At 45.3% G+C, this 19,986-nt stretch overlaps 1 protein-coding gene across 1 annotated transcript; it reads left to right on the forward strand.

Annotated features, from left to right (window-relative positions):
• The first annotated feature begins 11,047 nt into the window (after positions 1–11,047).
• On the forward strand, positions 11,048–19,869 carry LOC143844522 (uncharacterized). Its single transcript, XM_077351770.1, has 4 exons — positions 11,048–18,106; positions 18,667–18,750; positions 18,930–19,013; positions 19,293–19,869. Exons 1-4 carry the CDS (start codon positions 17,485–17,487, stop codon positions 19,790–19,792), a joined length of 1,290 nt encoding a protein of 429 aa, XP_077207885.1. The 5' UTR covers positions 11,048–17,484; the 3' UTR covers positions 19,793–19,869.
• The last annotated feature ends 117 nt before the right edge of the window (positions 19,870–19,986 follow it).

The following is a 19,986-nucleotide window of genomic DNA, read 5'->3' on the forward strand; positions in this document are numbered from 1 at the left end:
CCGTCCCGTCCCCCCCCCCCTTGGAGGACTACTTCTCTGATTGGGAATCCAGATCAATTTCACCAGGTGCTGAGCTGCTGAGTCTCAACTAGGCCTTCATTCTAAGTGGCAGTCTGCCATCCAGCAGAAAAATGGCTTAAAGGGAGCGCAATGTTTAGCCCAGAGTAACTGGTGGCAAACTGAAACAGGACCCAACGGAAGCAGTATTGTTTAAGATTGAGGCCACAGCTTCGTCAGGTGTGTTCTGGGCACAGTTGCGAGGCCCAAAGTCGGATCCCTGTTCCACAACAGCAGGAAAGCGCCCAACACTTTACTTCCTCTGTGGAACCAGGGCTGTCAGATCCAGGTTGGGAAATTCCTGAAGGTTCAGGGACAGTGCCTGAGGAAGATAGGGACCTCAACTATGTGGTTCAATTCCAGAGAGTCTATCCGCCAAAGCAACATTTATCTAGGAGAACCAATCTCTGTCATCTGAAGATGAGCTGCAAAAGCAGGACCTCCCCTAGTCCCACCTGGAGCCCAGATATCCCTAAAAATCCAGGAGCTCTCAGCCAGTCTCTGTCCCAGTCCTCATGGCAGAGAGCCAAACTAGACCTGCTGTTCCACACAAGTCCCCAACAGGAACTGGTAGCACCTCTATATAAAAGCACCACAGAGGTCTGATTCGGTGAAGAGGCTCTATCCTTTCCCTGGTCTCATTTTCCAAATCAGGAAAGTGTTTGGCCTGTCAGCGGCTGCACGGGCAATGAATGCTTGGATGTTCAGCCCTTCAAGAGGCAAATAACTCGTCCCCGGTGCCATGTTTGGGTCAGGGAAACAGTGGAAAGGGAAGGCAGGAACCCCTCCCCGCCATGCTACAATTCTGCCAGAAACAACTAGGGTTGCCAACATCCAGGTGAAAACTACAGCAATGAGTTCCACTAGAGAAAATGGCCACTTTGGGCCTCCATAGCATTATCCCCTGCTGAGGTCTCGGCCTTCTCCAGGCTCTTCCTCCAAGTCTCCAGGCATTCCTCACCCCAGAGTTGTCAACCCTAGAAGCAGTGCCGCTAAGCCGAGTTCCCACAAGGAGCGCACTGCTGGGATAGTGCTGCTGGTCTCCATGGCAACCACACGAGAAGCATCATGTTTGGCACTGAGTCAACCCCCAACTGGTGCCAATACATTTCTGACTGATAACACTGGGACTGAGGCCCAGTCTACACACACAGCAGAAATGGGGAGGGGGGGGGGGAGATGAGCTGTCTAATGCTGAGGTGGCGGAAAGGATTCATAGTGCAGATAAGGGGGTTGCATTTGTCAACGTTCCTCTACCAGGGGTAGTCAAACTGCGGCCCTCCAGATGTCCATGGACTACAATTCCCAGGAGCCCCTGCCAGCGAGGGGCTCCTGGGAATTGTAGTCCATGGACATCTGGAGGGCCGCAGTTTGACTACCCCATTCCCTGTTGGTAAAACAAACAAAAATGCAGCACTAGATCAAACCCCTTCCCTCTGGTTTATTCGTGTTTTATTTCTACGGACTTCTTGAAACATGGGATTGAACAGTAAAAATCCTGAAGTGATACATGCAGCCCATTCACTGCCTCACATTCTTCTGCTGCGTGTATAGGCCAGGCCTGGGTAAGTTAAATGTTAGGCCACAAATTTATTTATTTATTAGATTTTTATACCACCCTCCCATACAAATTTCATTTGTCGTCTTCCATTTTGCAAAACAGTGTGTCCACAGCAGTCCCCTAAACGTAGCCTGTCTTCTACAATTAACATTTAAGCTCCTGAAAGTAGTTATTAAAAAAAAATAATTGAAATGTTAAGACCGCTCTTGGAGAATGTCTTCAGTATTATTTGAGTTATTGTAAACTGATGTGATCCATTGAATGGTTCGAGGTGGTTAATGAACCATGTAGGGTTTTGGCATGATCCCTTTATTCTCTCACATTTTTCCTGGCTTTCACCCAAGGAGCTCAGGGAAACATGGTTTTCTCCTCCCTTTTATCTTCACAACAGCCCTGTCAGGCGAGGCTGAGAGCGAGGAACTCAACCAAGGTTACCCAGGTGGGTTTGAAGCAACAGACCAAAGCTTGAGTCCTGTGGCACCCACAAAGTTTAATATCAGCTTTTGTGAACATGAGCTGCCAAGAAAGGGGAACATTTGTATATATTGCCAAGCTCAGCTTTGTAAATCTTTCTTTTTTTAATCAGCATGGCAACTGTGTCATGAATGAGAATGGAGCGGAAGCCCAGCCATAAACTTTCCCTCGTAACTTGACTGGCAGCTTAAGCTCCGTTGGTGGATCTGGTACTGCTCGCTGACTCAAAACCAATTTCATACAATTATTTCCCCTTTTATTTATGAATTAAAAAGTTTTGGATTGATCTTTTGTGGTGATGAAGGCTAGGAGGGAGGAGAAGGTTAATTGGCTTCTCTGTGCCCTTGCCGAGGTGTGGGTGTATTTGTAAGTCACTCAGGGATCCTCCTTTCACAGAGATGTTGCTTGTGATAAGAGAGGAGTGGTCCAGCTTAGTCAAGCATAGGTGTGTGAAGGTGTCAAGGGTGGTCTGTGTCGATGGACAGCCGACCTGGACCCCACACTGAAGAAGAGCTGTTCTTTATACCCTATTTTTCACTATCTGAAGGAATCCCACAGAGGCTTACAAACACTTTCTCTTCCTGTGAGGGAGGTTGGGCTGAGAGAGCTATGCAGCTCAGAAACTAGCCCAAGGTCATCCAGCTGGCTGCATGTTGAACCATGGGAGAGGTCCCAATCACCTAAAGCCCCGCCCCAAAGGAGGGGGGGACAAATCAAACCTCTGCTGCCACTCATGCCCACTGCAGCTGGGGCTCTACAGCAGCTTGGGTGGAAGGTTGTGGTAGCTCCTGCCCACAGCCATGGAGGTGGACCACCCTTGTTTGGTCCTGCTGGGGGAGCTGGCAGTGCTTCTGGGGACCCATCCTGGACTGGAGCTCAGGACCCCAGAGTCATTCAGACTGCTCCTGGATGGTGCCTTCACTTCCCTCCGCCTTTTATTCCCTGTCCGATCCAGCCTCCTGATCATTGATGCTTCTACAAATTAGCTGACTGGCATGTAAAGAGGCTGCAGCCGGTTAAATAACCCCCTGTTGCATCCCCAGCTACTACAGAAGTCTACACAGCAATTCTCATGACCACCTCATGCTGTTGTTAGTCATGGATGATGCATTGACATCCTGAAAAAAAATAGGCACTGTCTACTTCCAAGAGCTTCATTATTTGGACAGTCTTTATTTACCATAAGCAACTGGGTATGCAACAGTTTATAAGCCTGGGCTTGCTGTTTGGTTGTATTGTCCTGTGGTATGTGAATATGTGGGTAGGAGTTGTTGGGGAGACCTGTCACCAAACCTGTCATGGTGCACAGCCAACACACCCAAGAACAGAGGAAGGCTGTAACACATTGTTGATGGAGTTAAACTGTGTGGGAGGCCCTTTAAACGTTATACTTGCCATGTAGGAACTGATTTTCTGGGAGTAACTCCAGTGTGGCTGGAGCACAGAGATGCGCCAGCCATGAAACTGGCACCTCAGTAGAAGGGACAGTGCTGATTCTTTGGGAAGCACCCAAATTCCCAGGACATAAACATTAACCTAGCCTTGTGGAAGATGCTCATGGGCCAGAATGTCTGGAGAAGAAGGATTAGGATAGCTAGACCAGAGCACCAGGGTTGTGTAGTGGTTAGAATATGAGACTGTGATCTGAGAGACCCAAGTTCAAATCTCTAATCTGCCATGGAAGCTTGCTTGGTAGCCAATTGCACACTCACAGCCAAACCTACTTCATAGGGTTATTGTGTAGATAAAATGGAGAAGAGTGAATAATGCATACTTTTGGGTCTCCATTGGGGAGAAATGCATGATATAAATGAAGCATGCAAATAAGATGTTTTTGCCATGAGTCTGGCTGGAAAGTAAATTATGTTGCCTGGGAGGACACAAAATGAACCAGCCATTGATCCATTGAAAGTACAAATCTGAAGGTCCCGACAAACACTATAGACCTCTGGAACCTGGACTTCTGTGGATTGTTCTGAGTTGGACGGGGAGACAGCCTGAGCCCCAGGAACAGGCTCTGGCTGCAGTACTCTTTGGTCAGGGGTGAGGAATCCTTTTTCCCCTAACCCTGAGTGAGGAAAGCAAGCGAATGACAGGTTGAGTCACAGAAGGTGCATTCCGAGCAATGTAAGCGCACCTGCAGAAACTTGCCCTGGCTAACCAAACTAATTGCAACCTGACTCAGAGTCTCACAGCTCATTTCCTGAGTGTTTCACTCAACCACACCCTTTTATGAGGCTGCAAAGCTGCCCAGCAGGTTTCAGCTTCCTCCACCATGGATTCACGCAATGCCATTAAAAACAAGCCTATGTCAGCCTTTTTTTTTTTTTCCTTTTTTAACAAAACCCAAAACCAACACTGCTAAGCAATGCAGCAGCTGGCAGCTTCCTGTGCCTGACATGACACACACGTTGCCATAACGGCATTGCACAGCCAGCCTGTGAATTGTTTAATTAGGGCTTCAAAAGAAAGGGCTCAAAATAGTTGCTCTGCATTGTGAAAATGTTTTATCTGAGAGGAGATAACGATGATGAGCTTGCCTTTCCCATGCTGTTGTTGGGGATCAGAAGATGTGTACACTCATCAACCCAATTCTTATCTGCATTGTGCAAGTATTTAAAAAAACAAAACAAAACTCTCATCACCCGTGTCTGTGGTGATTGCCAGAGAGACACCAAAAGTCATTTGGCAATGCTGACTGTTGAGGCTGCAGGTAGCAGTTTAAAGGCACATGATAATTTTGACGAGCAGATAACTGTTCAGTTTTGGTCACCCCAATTGAAGAGAGATGTTGACAAACTGGAACGTGTCCAGAGGAGGGCAACAAAGATGGTGAGGGGTTTGGAGACCAAGACGTATGAGGAAAGGTTGGGGGATCTTGGTCTGTTTAGCCTAGAGAGGAGATGACTGAGAGGCGATTTGATAACCATCTTTAAGTATTTAAAAGGGTGCCATATGGAGGATGGAGCAGAGTTAAAGTAGATGAGCGATTGGGATGTGAGTGTCCTACATAGTGCAGGGGGTTGGACTAGATGACCCATGAGGTCCCTTCCAACTCTATTATTCTAAGATTCTAAGTCTGTGTCTGCCCCACTGCAGTAAAATATGCCTATGTGTACAAGTCCTTTTTGTTCCCAACTATGTTTTGTCTTCTGTACTCTGTCTGCTGTATGTGCAAACTCCCTCTCCAATTTCCTTTCCCTTTCCCCCCTCATTTGGCAGTTGGGTGTTAGGATGAGATTGTTTTGAGCGGCCACATCTAGCCTAGTCTGAACAAGGAGCACCATGCTGCCTTAAAGACAGCTAGGTTTATTGTGACATTTGATTAGAGTTTTCCATCAGAGGTATTCATTGGATCGGGGACCATTTGAAGGACAAAGAAGAAGTCATATGTCCAGAATTTATCTTTTTACATATGTTATCTATGTTATCTTTGTTACTGGGATTCAAGGTGGATTACCTTGAATTACTTTGTTACTGGGATCCAAGGTGGTGTAGTTGATAGGCTGAGGTGGTACATAATAAACCATGTGATCTAGTTGCAGAAATCTGAAACAAGACATAAGTATGCAATGTGATGTCAAACAATGTACATAGTAGTATTACATGCCAGGGATTCCCAACCTTTTAACTGCAGGTATTTTTGGAATTGTGACACTACTGAGAATGCACATGAAAGGACAGTTGGGCTTGCCCATTGGCGGACTGGTACCTATAAAAGCCCCTATTCAGATGAACAAAGTTTTTGTGGCAGAGCAGAGAAACGGAAGCAGCCTGAAGGCAACCAGATGTACAGTAGATGTCGGAAGATGGTTTCTTACTCTGTCAAGAAATCTGTACGTCAAAAGAACCAGGAGGTGCTTCCTGACACTTAACAATGCTTCTAAGTGATCTTGGAGAAAGGATAATATTAATCCCCCATTTCCTAGCTGTTACTCATTGTTTGACTGCCACCGGACACATTGAGAACCAACAACATGGATGGTCCAGGCAACCAAACTTCCCTAGTCTCCCAAGCAGACCTCTCTAGAGGTGGAGGTTGTTCTTGATGCAGGAAGAAGAGATGAAGATTCTGGGGATGGAAGTTTTCAGGATTTTTTGGCCATATGAATCTGTGATGGCATCAGGACGAATGGGTTGCATCTTCAAGGGTAGAAGCAATAATTGGCAGAACCCAGAAGTGTCTATTGGGGAGACATGTTTAGGCACATGATGTCTAAGTGGAGTGCCAACAGCATGCCTGCTATTAACTACATCCCCATTAAAAGCCGTTGGGAAGGTATTCCTGAGCAAAGCTTCCCTTTGAAGCTATTGTGGAAGATGATCTGCTCTGAGGACTGTAGGAAGTTGGGTTTTGACTCATAACTCCCACACAAGCTACCTCACCTACTGTGCTATGCTTGGTTTATGTGTTATTTACTGCGGTGGGGGGGAATATGGGTGTAGCACTTGGCTCTGCTGGTCACCTTCCAATTTATCAGAGCTACTGAAGCAATTAGATTAAAAGCAGCATAATGTTAGCATCATAAACTTATTTTATGGCACTGAAATCAAAGGAGCCCAGAGAAGCCTGACACTGTTGTTGCCAAATGTGCTCTGCCTCTTCTATCCCAAACCACTTTTTCCTGAGGCCTAATGTAGATTTGCAGAAGAAGAGCTTTTTTTCTTTCCTTCTTTTTTTTATGTCCCTTGCTTTTTCCTACCTGAAGGAGACTCAAATCGGTTTACAATTGCCTATCCTTCCTCTCCTCACATAGACTTAGAGATGTGTTCTGAGGCTCTGAATAGTTTGGTCCAAAATCAGATTTGTAACCCATGGGCAGGAGAATGATCAATGGGTCACTGACAGGCTTGTATTCTACAAATGTGCATGGGTGGAATATGGTAAACGCCGGGATGAAAAAGTCACCATTCTGAGAGGATTGGGGTGGATGAGCTTTTTTAAAAGTCTCTAGTCTTTAAGACAGTGAAGAAAGTTTTGGAAAATGAGTAATATCAGATTGCTCTGACCTGGATAGCTCAGACTAACCTCATTTTGTAAGACCTTAATATAAACAAGGTTGGTCCTCATTAGTATTTGGATGGGAGACCACTGGGGAATATCAAGGTTGCCATGCAGAGGCAGGCAATGGCAAACCACCTCTGAATGTCTCTTTGCTTGAAAACCCAAAGGGGTCACCATAATTCTGCTATGACTTCACAGCAAGAAGAAAAAAGGGTAAAACTCAGTGCTTCCTTATGACTTCCAGTCATTGAGAAAGGGAGCTTCAGCTTTGTGTTTGGCCTTTTGCCTTTTCTAATTACTAGCAAAATAGAATTATGCAAAAGGTGGCAATTATGTACAAATCTGCTTTATTTGCACAATGCATATAGGTCAAAGAATGCTACATTTCCTGGTGCAAAACCTGGATCACTTTTGTGCAGAATCTAGATCTATTTCTAATTGCAGAGTACAAAGAAGCTCCAATCATTGCAGGGGTAGGTATTATAGATTGTTACTCACTCTCCATTTCGCCTGATTGGTTCCAGTGGTCGCATTACACTTGTAGTAGCTTTAGCTGCATAATTGCAAATAAAGCCATTGCAGGAGATATATATATATATGGGCAAAGAAGCACTTCTACTGATTCTCACAGAATGACAGAGAAAAATTCTGCAACCCAGTGAGACTGACCTTGGGCTCCCCTTGAGGAAAGCCTTCTGGCTCATTGGACTCACAAAGGAATCCTGGGGTTGGATCCAGTACGTTATCATATTTGTGCTTCTGTCTTAACACACATCTGAACAGTTGAGTGTCTGAGATACCAGTTTTACAATTTTAGCTTCTAAAATTGTTACTGTTAATAGTAGCAGCCTGAGATATGAGACTAACTGACTATATATGAATGATTAATGCAATTCATATAGTTTCTTTGAGATTATGTGTGTAAACAATTTTTTGTAAAGATTAGAATCATAGAATCATAGAGTTGGAAGGTGCCACACAGGCCATCTAGTCCAACCCCCTGCTCAATGCAGGATCAGCTTCAATAGAATAGAATCATAGAATCATAGAATCATAGAGTTGGAAGGGGCCACACAGGCCATCTAGTCCAACCCCCTGCTCAATGCAGGATCAGCTTCAATAGAATAGAATCATAGAATCATAGAATCATAGAGTTGGAAGGGGCCATACAGGCCATCTAGTCCAACCCCCTGTTCAACGCAAGATCAGCCCAAAGCATCCTAAAGCATCCAAGAAAAGTGTGTATCCAACCTTTGCTTGAAGATTGCCAGTGACAGGGAGCTCACCACCTCCTTAGGCAGCCTATTCCACTGCTGAATTACTCTGACTGTGAAATTTTTTTTCCTGATATCTAGCCTATATCATTGTACTTGTAGTTTAAACCCATTACTGTGCGTTCTTTCCTCTGCAAGATTACTATAGTAATCTTACTTATTGTTTAAGATTTTTGATAATAATGTGATATACCTTTAAGGACTGTAAGTGATTTTTTACATCTTAAAAAGGAATTCATATTAAATTGGGTTTTGAAGTGCTTTAGGAAATGTCAGTTTCATCCACAATCCGCAGCCTTCCACGTTTTTGATAATATTATACTGAAATTCATGTTATACCTTTCAAGGTATTTAACCTCTTTATCAGGGGTGGCCAAACTGTGGCCCTCCAGAGGGTGCTGGCAGGGGCTCATGGGAATTGTAGTTCATGGACATCTGGAGAGCCACAGTTTGGCCACTCCTGCTCTATGTGTTTAACCTGCTAGAATATTTTGTGTGACTGTAATAGAATGATTCTTTAATGTTATATAGGTCAGAGCATGTCATGTCAGCCTCTTGTGGCGCAGAGTGGTAAGGCAGCCGTCTGAAAGCTTTTCCCATGAGGCTGGGAGTTCAATCCCAGCAGCCGGCTCAAGGTTGACTCAGCCTTCCATCCTTCCGAGGTCGGTAAAATGAGTACCCAGCTTGCTGGGGGGTAAACGGTAATGACTGGGGAAGGCACTGGCAAACCACCCCGTATTGAGTCTGCCATGAAAACGCTAGAGGGCGTCACCCCAAGGGTCAGTCATGACCCGGTACTTGCACAGGGGATACCTTTACCTTTATGTCATGTCAGACTTTTGGGAAAGTTCTTAACACACATCTGAACAGTTCAGTGTCCAAGATACCAGTTTTATGATTTTACCTCCTAAAACTTTTAGCAGCCTGAAGCATTTTTTGCACTCAAAACAAAAGAGCCTGTCCTCTACCTGTTCCTGGAATATTCATTTTTTATTTTTATGACACACAGGCCTAGGAGAACACAAGAACATCAATAAACCCCTGCTGGATCAGACCAGCAGCCCATCTAGTCCAGCGTACTGTTTCACACAGTGGCCTACTGTTTGTCCTGAAGGGCCTAACAAATAGCACATAGAGACCGAGGCCTTCCCTCGAGACTGCCCCTCAGTGCTGGCAGCTGGGTTTCCTGGAGGCTCCCTTCAGTCTCTATGGCCACTGATGGACCTCTCCTCCATGGACATTTCTAAACCTTTTGTAACACTGCCTATACTCAAAACCATCACTATTTTCGCTGGCAGTGAATTCCACAGCTTAATCACTCATTAAGTAAAGTATTTCCTTTGTCTGTTCTGAACTTATTTCTCAACAACTTCGTTGGATACCTCCAAGTTCCAGTATTGTAGAAGAGAAAAAGCTGCCTGTGTATTTTTCCTCCCTATGTATCTTTCCCTTCTTCATAATTCGGTAGGGGCTAAGTGGGCGGAGAGTAGGCAGAACCAGTCTGGGTGAAGGGCCAATCGGAAGGTGCAAAGTGACTCCCCAGATGCCCAATCGGACAGTGGTCATCTTAAGGTTGGCCACTCTGTCCCAATGGTTTCCTGGGGGTAGAAAGGTCCATAACTTTCCTTGGCTACTGTCTTGCATGGCTGTAGTGTACTGTCTTGCGTGGCGTGAACTACAGATTAGGAACATGGCAACATACTGTTGATGTGTCTGTGAGTCTAGTATGGACAGTAATCAAACCCATGCTTGTCAGATTGGGGCTAAGCAGTCATGCCAGATGTTTCATTTCTTCCCCTTAGCTAAAGGCAATGGAACTATCCCAGTTCAGCTCAGCTAAGGACAGGGGAGGTGCAGGGGGAGACATTCTGGCTCAATCATGCCACAGCCTTAACATATGCTGGGCAATTCCTTTAAGCGGGATTTCTCATGGTCTTAAAATCAATAATGTGCCCAAGCACTTTGCAGAGTCAAACAGCAAAGGCTGCCTTCCTGGAAGGACTAAATTCCAGCAGTGTGAGGCATTAGCCATGTGAGGAGCTTAGAAAGAAACGGGGGATCTTCACATACACACACACACTCACACTCCTGAAAATATGTACACATCGATTGAAATAATTCTGATTCAAAACTGTAATATGAGGCGTTGATTTGTTACTAGTCCAGAGGGGTGCCCCGCATGGATTCCCCTTTGTCAAATGCTTCTCTGCCCCTCCCCTCCTGCTTAACAGGCAGTTCAAGCTTATTTGCATTTAGCACTTTGAATCCTGCAGGGAGGTGGCCATAATCTTTCCAGATGTCAGAGCTGAGCTGGATAGTCCAGGATTGGTTCAGAAGCGAGTGTCGGCCAGATCGAGGCTTATGTTTCACAGCGCTATGTTTTGCAGGGTCCTTTCAGCCCTCGTACCCTATCACCCGCACATTAACCCATATTGTTATGTGTTCCTCACTTTCCTGAGTAGTGCAGTGTTCCAAGGTTTTGATTTTGGATGATAAAGTGTAAGCATGATGGTTGCTTTGGTGATATTTGCTTTATTGACAAATATAGAAGGACAGCACTAGTGGAGGTAAGGATGCTCCTATAACAGGGGTAGTCAAACTGCGGCCCTCCAGATGTCCATCGACTACAATTCCCAGGAGCAAATTGTAGTCCATGGACATCTGGAGGGCCGCAGTTTGACTCCCCCTGTCCTATAAGATATCAGATATGCTGTTTCTCACTTCAGATCCAAAAAAATGATGATTCTTATTTACATATTTATTTATTTGTTTATTTTTCACATTTATATACTGCCCTCCCAAAAGGCTCAGGGTGGTTTACATAGAACAGAGAACAATACAAGAAATTATACATACATATAAATAACTATAATATTAACACTACTAGCTATACTCCAAAGTGCCTCAGCTAATTCACAGCTGTCTGTCTGCTTCAGTCTCTTTTTCATAGACACACACCTGTCCCTTCCGCTCAGCTGGGAAGATCTCCCTCTTTCAAGGTTTTAGGGGTGCTTGAACAGAGCTGTCAGTGGACAATCTTCTAGCAATTAGCACCCACTAAGGAACACTAAAGATCGTGAAGAAATACGTCACAGGCCATCACTCCCACCATTGTCAAGATCCCAGCAGTTTCACAGCAATATTTAATGTGAATATATGTGCACTTGCTAAACTGGTGTGATGTACAGATTGATAGCTGTGGAGGGACCCTTGGATTCTATATTAAATTATTATTATTTTTTTATAATTTTGTTTATTATTATATAAAGCATTTACAGAAAAATTGAGAAGAAGAAGCAACCAGCTGATATGGTTTGCCATCTCTTTTAACATACATATTCAGTTCCCATCACATATTATTCCTAATCTAGAAGTTTTTACCATTTTGCTTAGCCAAGTGATTGTTAATACATATGAGAGTATGATCTGTTATAAGAATACATTCTGTTATTATCCTAAATGATATTAATGCCTATGAAGTATGGTTTGTCATCCACTTTTAGCATACATATTGACATACATATTCAATTCCCATCGCATATTAATCCTGATCTAGGAGTTATTACCATCTTTCTTAGCAAAGTAGTTGTTGATACATATGAGAGTATAATCTATTATAAGGATATATTCTATTATTGTCTTAGATGATATAAAGTCAGTTCCCTTCATATATTGGTCCTGTCCTAAAAGTTCTGCTGTCTTTCCCCCAGGAAGTCAGGAGAATACTCCATTGTTCAACTCATCCTTCAGGTGGTCGCAGAAAATGAAATTGTGTTTCTGATTGTCCTTCTGTCAGGGCCAGAGAAATCTCTTACTTGATTCTTGCTGCCAGTCGCCTTTGAGTTGGCTCTGACTTTATCAATCTGGATCTCTTCCTCTGGTCGCACAGGAATATCTCCTGATAGCTTCCTGGTTGCTGTCGCTTTTGAATAGACTCTTTTTATTTTGCTGATCCAAGTCATTTTCTGCTCTGAATAGACTTCCAGGTTTTCGGTGCTTTCCTTCCTTGAATCTGTTTTCCCAGGTTCTTCAAAGGTACTTTGGGTTTTTACATCTCTGGCTCTCTCTCTCTCCTGTTGATTAACTTCCAAACATTGAGTTTTCGTTTGATTTATTATTGGCAAAGCTGTATCAGCTGTTCTCTCTCCGTCCAAAAGCTCCCCCTTAATCCCACGGATTTCCTTTTCCAGTTTATTGACTGCTTTCAGTATCTTTGAGTTCCCTTCGCATAACAAATGGAAAAGCTGTGCCTTAGTTAATTTCTCCATAGTTCCAGGCAGTCACAAATTAGAAACAGAAAGTCTCGTACAGTCTCGCGGGAGCACGGGCGATCCCAAATTATCTGTTTGTCGATCTCCATATCAAGTCAGTTACCCCCACTGAACTTTTTTCAACAAAACTTCAAAGCACTTTCTTTGTTTGGTTAGTGGGTATAATTAGCTGGGAGTCTCTCACTCAGCGAAAGAAGGAATTCACTTGTAAATCGGTTGAGGAAGGGGGGGGGGAGAAGAGCTTGTGGAAAAAGAAAGGGAAGAGCCAGAAAGCTTTCAATTCTTACTGTTGCAGACTTCAGCTTCTGTCAGCACTGATAAAAGATGGTCTGGGAAGAATGTAGGGTCAGCTGGTCGTTTCAAGCTTGTAAAGTTGTTTGCGACAAGGACGCCATCGTGACCTTGAGCACAGGCCGCTATTAATCCGGGGAATTCGGTCCTCCTACCTCCCCCACGGATCTGTAGGACCCTCAGGATGCCGTTCCCGGTTCCTGGGGCGACCGGCGAGCAGATTTGCGTATCTGCTCAGGTCAGCCAGGTGCAGAAGCCCCTGACCCTCGGCATGGCTGAAGAGCTGAACAGAAGTCCAGCTTTTTATGGCGCCATCTTCAGTCGACTCCCCCGATTCTATATTAAATTATGATGGAAGAATTTCTAAGACTGTAAGAAGGCCTTCTAGCAACTTTCTCACTTTCCAGAGTGGTCAACCAAATCTCCCTGGAAAACTTAGAAGCAAGACAAGAAAACAATAAACCTTACCTAGAGGTGCCAGGTCTGGGTTGGGAAACAGATCTGGAGGGTAGAGCCTGAGGACAGAGGAATTTGGTGAGAGATCTCAGTAGGTTATAATGCCATAAAGTTCATCTTCCAAAGCAGCCATTTTCTCCATTTTCTCTTTGTCTCCTGGAAATCAATTGTAGCCTCAGAACCTCACCTTCTACTACCACCTTCTATATATTTGGTAAAGCTGACCTGATTACCTTTCATGATAAGTTCTACCTGAGCAGGGACTGGGAGAAGCTCTTGGGTAAGATGACCAGATTGTCCAACTTTTGGAGGGACATCTGGGGGTACCTGGCAAATTGTACTTATATTGAAATTAAAAATATATATATATTACAATACTACTTTTGCGTTCTATGCATTCTATGAAACTTTTTGTTGCTCCATATAGACCAATTTTAAAATCAAGAACCACCCCCCCCCCACCCCCGGTCAATGGTGTCCCACTTTACCAATGTTAAAATCTGGTCACCTTACTCTTGGGTTTTATATTTTGTCCTGTGGGTCTCTTCAGGAGAGGCCTAGCTGTCACTGAAGTGGGAAACTTATTTGGTCACTTCAGATGACAGGTGAGAAATGATATGATGCAATGCTCCCTCATACAAAACAAAGATACATACAGAGCACTTTTTCTGCATGTGCAAAAAATGAAAACAGATGCCAGGAGAAGACTAGGCTCTGATATAGAGGCTCCAAGGATACTCTAAGGCCCAATCTAAGGCCCAGCCTCTGTGTTCTGATAGGACTTTCTGAGATGGAAACCCCATCACCTGAGGAAAAATGAAAACTAGCTCTCCTAAAGTATTAAGGTCGCAAAACACTCTCTACATTAGGAAGCGTTGTATACCTTGAACTATCTTGGGAATTGAATAATTTAAAACTTACTTCGTATACTATTACATACACTTAGCCCTTTCATTAGAGTGTTCTCTCTTTGTCAACCAGTTTTAGTAAATAAAATTACTTTATATAGCGATATCATGATTGAGTTGTTAGAAGAATGGTAGCAAGACTCTGAAGCTTTCTTTGGCAGGTTGAATCTCAGTTTTGAACGTAGGCCCTTTGTTTTGCTACAAGAAAGTAATGCTCAGTGGGTGGAAATGCTCTGGCGGATCCAAGCCATTGAGTCATAGAGCTGAAATGCATCTTTTAAGCCAACTTGCCACTCAGTGCAGGATATCCAAAGCTAGAGCATTCTTGGCAGATATAGGCTCAAAACCTCCACTGAGGGAAATTCTTGATTCCAGTGTTAGACTGCTGTTACATTGGGAAGTTTCCTCTGATGTTCAACCAAAATAAACTCCTGTAAGGTATGCCTACTGGATGTAGTCCTGGCTTCTGGAGCAGCAGAGAACAAATGGTTGTCCTCTTGCATGCGACAGCCCCGCGTTCTTTTCTTTTCCAGGCTAAACACACCATGTTCCTCCAACCTTTCCTCATAAGACTTATTTTTCAGGCTTCCAACCATCTTTGTTGCCCTCATCTGAACTTGTTCAGATTCGTCTATGTGGAAAAAATCCATCCACCTAAGAATTCAACCCAATATTTCAGTCATTGTGACTGCTTTCTGTCCATGTACAGGAGCCAAACTGCAGAGTACTAGCTGGCTGGAGGGTGCTGGAGAAAGGACCCATCAAGCTCCTAGGTCAGACCAGTCATGCTCTTTGTTATGCTAATGAGTCTGGCCAGAGTAGGGCAATAGTTTACTGCCTCACAGCCTACTGTGCAGTCACACCTAAAAGGGATAAAGACTGCCAACAGCCAAATGGCTGAATGTGAACTCTAACTTTTTGGAGCACTTGTTTTGACAAAGAATTATCATTGGCTGTATTTGGTTGTGACACAGTCTACTGATGTGACAGAATTGATTTTTGCTATATATTCCCTGTCATGTAAGAAGATCACAGCATCTCTTGGATGCTTTAGGATGCTGTGGGCTGATCCTGCGTTGAGCAGGGGGTTGGACTAGATGGCCTGTATGGCCCCTTCCAACTCTATGATTCTATGATTCTATACAGTCTAACGAAGGGTGCTTGCACTCAAAAGCTCCCGCCTTGAATAAATCTTTGTTGTTCTTAAAGGTGCTACTGGACTCTGATTTTTTTGGAGCAGGAAGACCCAGTTGATGCCCATACACCCAAGGTGGGACAGACTACCAGGAGTTGATTGTAAATTCTCAGGTCATGAGGAAGAATCTTTTTTTTGGCTCTTGTTTTTCCTTCCTGATCTTGGTAGCACAAGTCATGATAAACAATTTTACAATATGTTTTTCTCTCAAGATGCTTATACACTAACTGCTTTATCATGTATATCAGTATCTTTCCTGGCATCAAAGTCCTACTGACTGGCCTGTAGTTTCTCAGATTTTCCTCCCTCCCCCCCTTCCCAGTCTCCATTTCTGAAAACAGAGACAATAGCATGTCGCCAATGTGATTGGTTCTGACCCACCAGCAAGTTCTTTCTGTACCTTAGGATGCAATTCATCCAACCTAGAAGACCTGTACTCATTTCAGATAGCTAAGTAGCTCCTTATTCCTGAGCTACAATCCCATCCCTCAATACTACCTTTCCTAAGTTGAACACAGTTTCCCTTTGGTGACTGAAGCAAAATAAGAGTGGAACAATCCTGCCTTCCCTTTGTCATCCATTAATATTTCTCCAACCTCACTAAGCATCTCCTCCTTTCAAAAACACCTAGGGGCATTTCCCACGGCTTAAAAATAGCACAATGGTTGCTGATTGAAAACGCTACTAATTTGCCATAACGCACGACGTCGTAAACAATCTGCAACAATCCTGAAACCGACCCGCAAAAAGCGCTTCGTTGTAGCGCTTCTAGGGGAATCCAGAAAACTGGATTCACCCTCCGGATAGCGATACACTCCTGCAACCAATCTGCAACAGTAGCGCTAAAGACCTGTGCGTTACCATTGTTGCGGGTTCTTCAAAGTCCCTCCTCCCGAGCCTGTCCTCCAAACTTCCGGCGAACTGTTCGCCATTTTTTTTTTCTCCGAGCGAGCGGGGATCTACGAGGCAACGGGACAGCGACTGGCTTTCAAGCACGATCACTTTCGGAAATTCTGCCCGGACACCACAAGAGTTTTTCACAAGCACAGTGGCACACACCGTCACGTTCCCAAAATTTGCCCAAAGCTTAAAACCCCGTCTACCATCGGCCAGTCCTAGCGGAGTCAACGTACAGGGAGCATTTTAAAAAATTTTCCTCTGAGCGTGCCAACGAACATTCGCCGCTCGCAGTCTCCTGCTTAGCTTAGAGGGGTTCAATAGACGTGATTCGTGGTGATTTCATGAGGGGCGGCTTATGTGTAGTGGGTCTTTGTGTGGTTCCCAGTGCGTGCTTGTGCTTGGGTGCGGACAACCCCTTCCATTGGCGGCTAGACCTCCGGCAAGCGGAGTTGCCGTCCCCCGTTCATTTTAAAAAATTTTCCTCTGAGCGTGCCAACGAACGGTCGCCGCTCGCAGTCTCCTGCTTAGCTTACAGGGGTTCAATAGACATGATTCGAGGTGATATCATGAGGGGCGGCTTATGTGTAGTGGGTCTTTGTGTGGTTCCCGGTGCGTGCTTGTGCTTGGGTGCGGACAACCCCTTCCATTGGCGGCTAGACCTCCGGCAAGCGGAGTCGCCGTCCCCCGTTCATTTTAAAAAACATTCCTCTGAGCGTGCCAACGAACGTACGCCAGTTACATGTCATGTTTGGTTGATTTATGCTGTGGCTGGTGAATATTATTGGGGAACTGCCGAGTACTGCCGCACTTGCTCTCGGTTGAACACCGGCATGCGTTTGTGTAATGGCGGACATTTTCCTAAAATGGCTCCCGCTGCATGTTCAAACTGCTCTTCTCGCGTGTAAACGAATACGCGCATGCGTTAAGTCAAACAACAAGGGCGCCAATCTGGCCATTAGGAGCAGATCCTGTTCCCGCGCGAGGAGTTTTGAACGTGACATGTGACCTGATGTGGCCAATGTGCGTGTCCCCTGCTGCCCTCCACCAATCAGGAGCCGGCTAGTCCCTTTGTCTTTGTGTGCGGGAAGGTATATGATCCGTTGCACCCTGCACCTCCCACCACCATTTTGCTCAGCTACTAGCAAAAGCAACATGGAATCGTCTTCTCAAGCCTCGTCCGTCCCTGCAACCGGCCGTGGCCCAACTTGGAGGGACGCGGAGATCAGGGACCTGATCGGGATTTTCTCGGAGGAGAAAATCCAGGACGCGTTCCAGTCCTCCCACAGGAATAGGGAGGTTTTTGAACAAGTGGCTATTAAGATGCGCGCCCTGGGCCACAACAGGACCGGCCTTGAATGCCGGTCGAAGACCAAGACAATGAGGGCAGAGTACATGAGAGCCGTGAACCATAACAAGGGTTCCGGCAACGAAAAGGTGACCTGCCCCTACTTCGAGGAGCAGCGCCAGCTGTACGGGGACGGGGAAGGATCCGGCAGGCCGAAGCGCGTCGGCCGGAGCCTTAAGGTGGTTCGGAAGCCGGCTGCCCCGGTCGAGGAACCACCCGCTGAGGAGGATCCCGGCGAGGGAACCTCCTCCAGCTTTCGCCCTCCACCCCCCGTCCAGCAACGAGCCGCGGAATCGGTAACGCTGGACCTGATCGCCATCGTTCCTGGGGAGCCAGAGGAGGCTCCTGAGCAAACGCCCCTTGCCTCCGGTAAGTGATTTTCTTTTTATTTTATATTTCCTTTTAAGCAAATGTGTGTTCTGACGTTTGGGCATCGTTTTCTCGTGTGTTCGTTGCAACGCATAATACGGTAGGCTGTGGAGAGCTTGCTGTGGTTACTATTTGAAACGGTTTTAATTTTATAATTTTATAATTTAATTTTTAAAAGATTTTAAAAGAAGGTAGGCTGTGGAGTGCTTGCTGTGGTTACTATTTGAAACGGTTTTAATTTTATAATTTTATAATTTAATTTTTAAAAGATTTTAAAAGAAGGTAGGCTGTGGAGTGCTTGCTGTGGTTACTATTTGAAACGGTTTTAATTTTATAATTTAATTTTAATTTTTAAAAGATTTATTAAGATGGTTGGCTGTGGAGTGCTTGATGTGGTTAGTATTTGAAACGGTCATGTTTAACCAACAGCCCCAAAATATTTGCAGCATGCCTCGCCCATAGGCCTTCTGCAGTACTTTGGCTCACAACTTTGGGAGCTTGCTTTGTGGTTCATGGTGTATGCTTGCTCGTTTTTCACTATTTTCTGCTCTTGTCCACAGAGACACAGTTGCCAGGGACGGGGCCCCTAGAGTCTCCAGCAGCACCTGACGTGGATAGTGATTCGGGGGCATCAACTAACATTGGTAGGTATTAGTAAAAATAGGGGGGGGGGCTGTTTTAACTGCTTTGTGCTTTTCTGTTTGTGCAGGGCAGCAGCACTGCTAAGAGAAAGAAGAGAGTCCCTCTGCGTTGCTGGTGTAGGCTTTGAAGCTGGCTTTGCCACCCTTTGGTCCTAGATCTGTTTTTTTTCCTTTTTTTGCAGATTTCATACCCGGAACACAGGAGGAGGAACAGCCTAGGGTGCTTGGACCTCCTGCCCGGCGCAGGCGGATACAGATTCAAGATGGTGAGCGTGCATGACCTGTTCCTTTCGAGCCATAGCTGCAGGACAATGTCGCTAGGCACTAACCATGTGCTCCCTTTTAATTGTTGAGAGTCCTGCTGTGAAAGTAGGCAAAAGTAAAAGCACACCATGGGCAAACAAACAATAGCCATGTGCTCGCCGGGGATTGTTTAAATTCTTGGCAGGAAAACACGGGGACAAAAAAGAACACCATGTCCACCATGGTGTGTTTTGACTTTTTGGATGTTACTAACAGTTTTGTTTCTCATTTTTTGCCAACAGAGGTTCTTTCAGATGAGGAGGAGGAACCACCCCTGGCTCCAGGCAGCCCACCACCTAGAGGTGCGCTCCCAGCAGAGGAGAGGCTTACGAGGGAACGCGGCAGGCTGAGGCGCGTCTCCGTCTTGACAAGCGTGGGAGAGAGGCTCCTTGAGCACTGCTATGAGGAGTCACGGCGTGCCGCGGCCGCTGACCAAGCCATGCTCACACTCATTGGCCAGGAGGGGAGAAAATTGAGGGCAGTCCTTAGAGAGACAAACCAAATCCTACGCGAAGGCGTGGAGGAGGTGCGTCTGATAAGGAGACTCATGGAGAGGGCTGTAGCGGTCATGGAAAGGGCCTACCCTCCACAAATCGCCCCCCCACCACCACCCACACCAACACCACCACTTCCAGCACCCACCCCACCGACTCCCTCTCAGAATGCCTCCACCCAAACAAGAAGGAGGACTATTCTCGGAAAGAGAAAAATAAAACCAGCAGACAAGTACTCCCCCTCCTAGTTTTGCCCACTTTTTCTATTTCATGTTATCTGTGTTTTGTTGTTTGTTGAATAAAGTTTATATTTTTGACTCTGTCTCTGTGTACCCTACTGTAGAATCTGCAAGGCTGAAAGCGGCCTCTCTAGTGATTGTGTATATTGTGGTACTGCTGTGTGGGTTGGAGGTTGGAGGGGTGTTAGTTCAAGGAGTTTTAG

The sequence above is a fragment of the Paroedura picta genome, chromosome 9 (genome assembly GCF_049243985.1).
Source record: "Paroedura picta isolate Pp20150507F chromosome 9, Ppicta_v3.0, whole genome shotgun sequence".
Classification (NCBI taxonomy): domain Eukaryota; kingdom Metazoa; phylum Chordata; class Lepidosauria; order Squamata; family Gekkonidae; genus Paroedura; species Paroedura picta.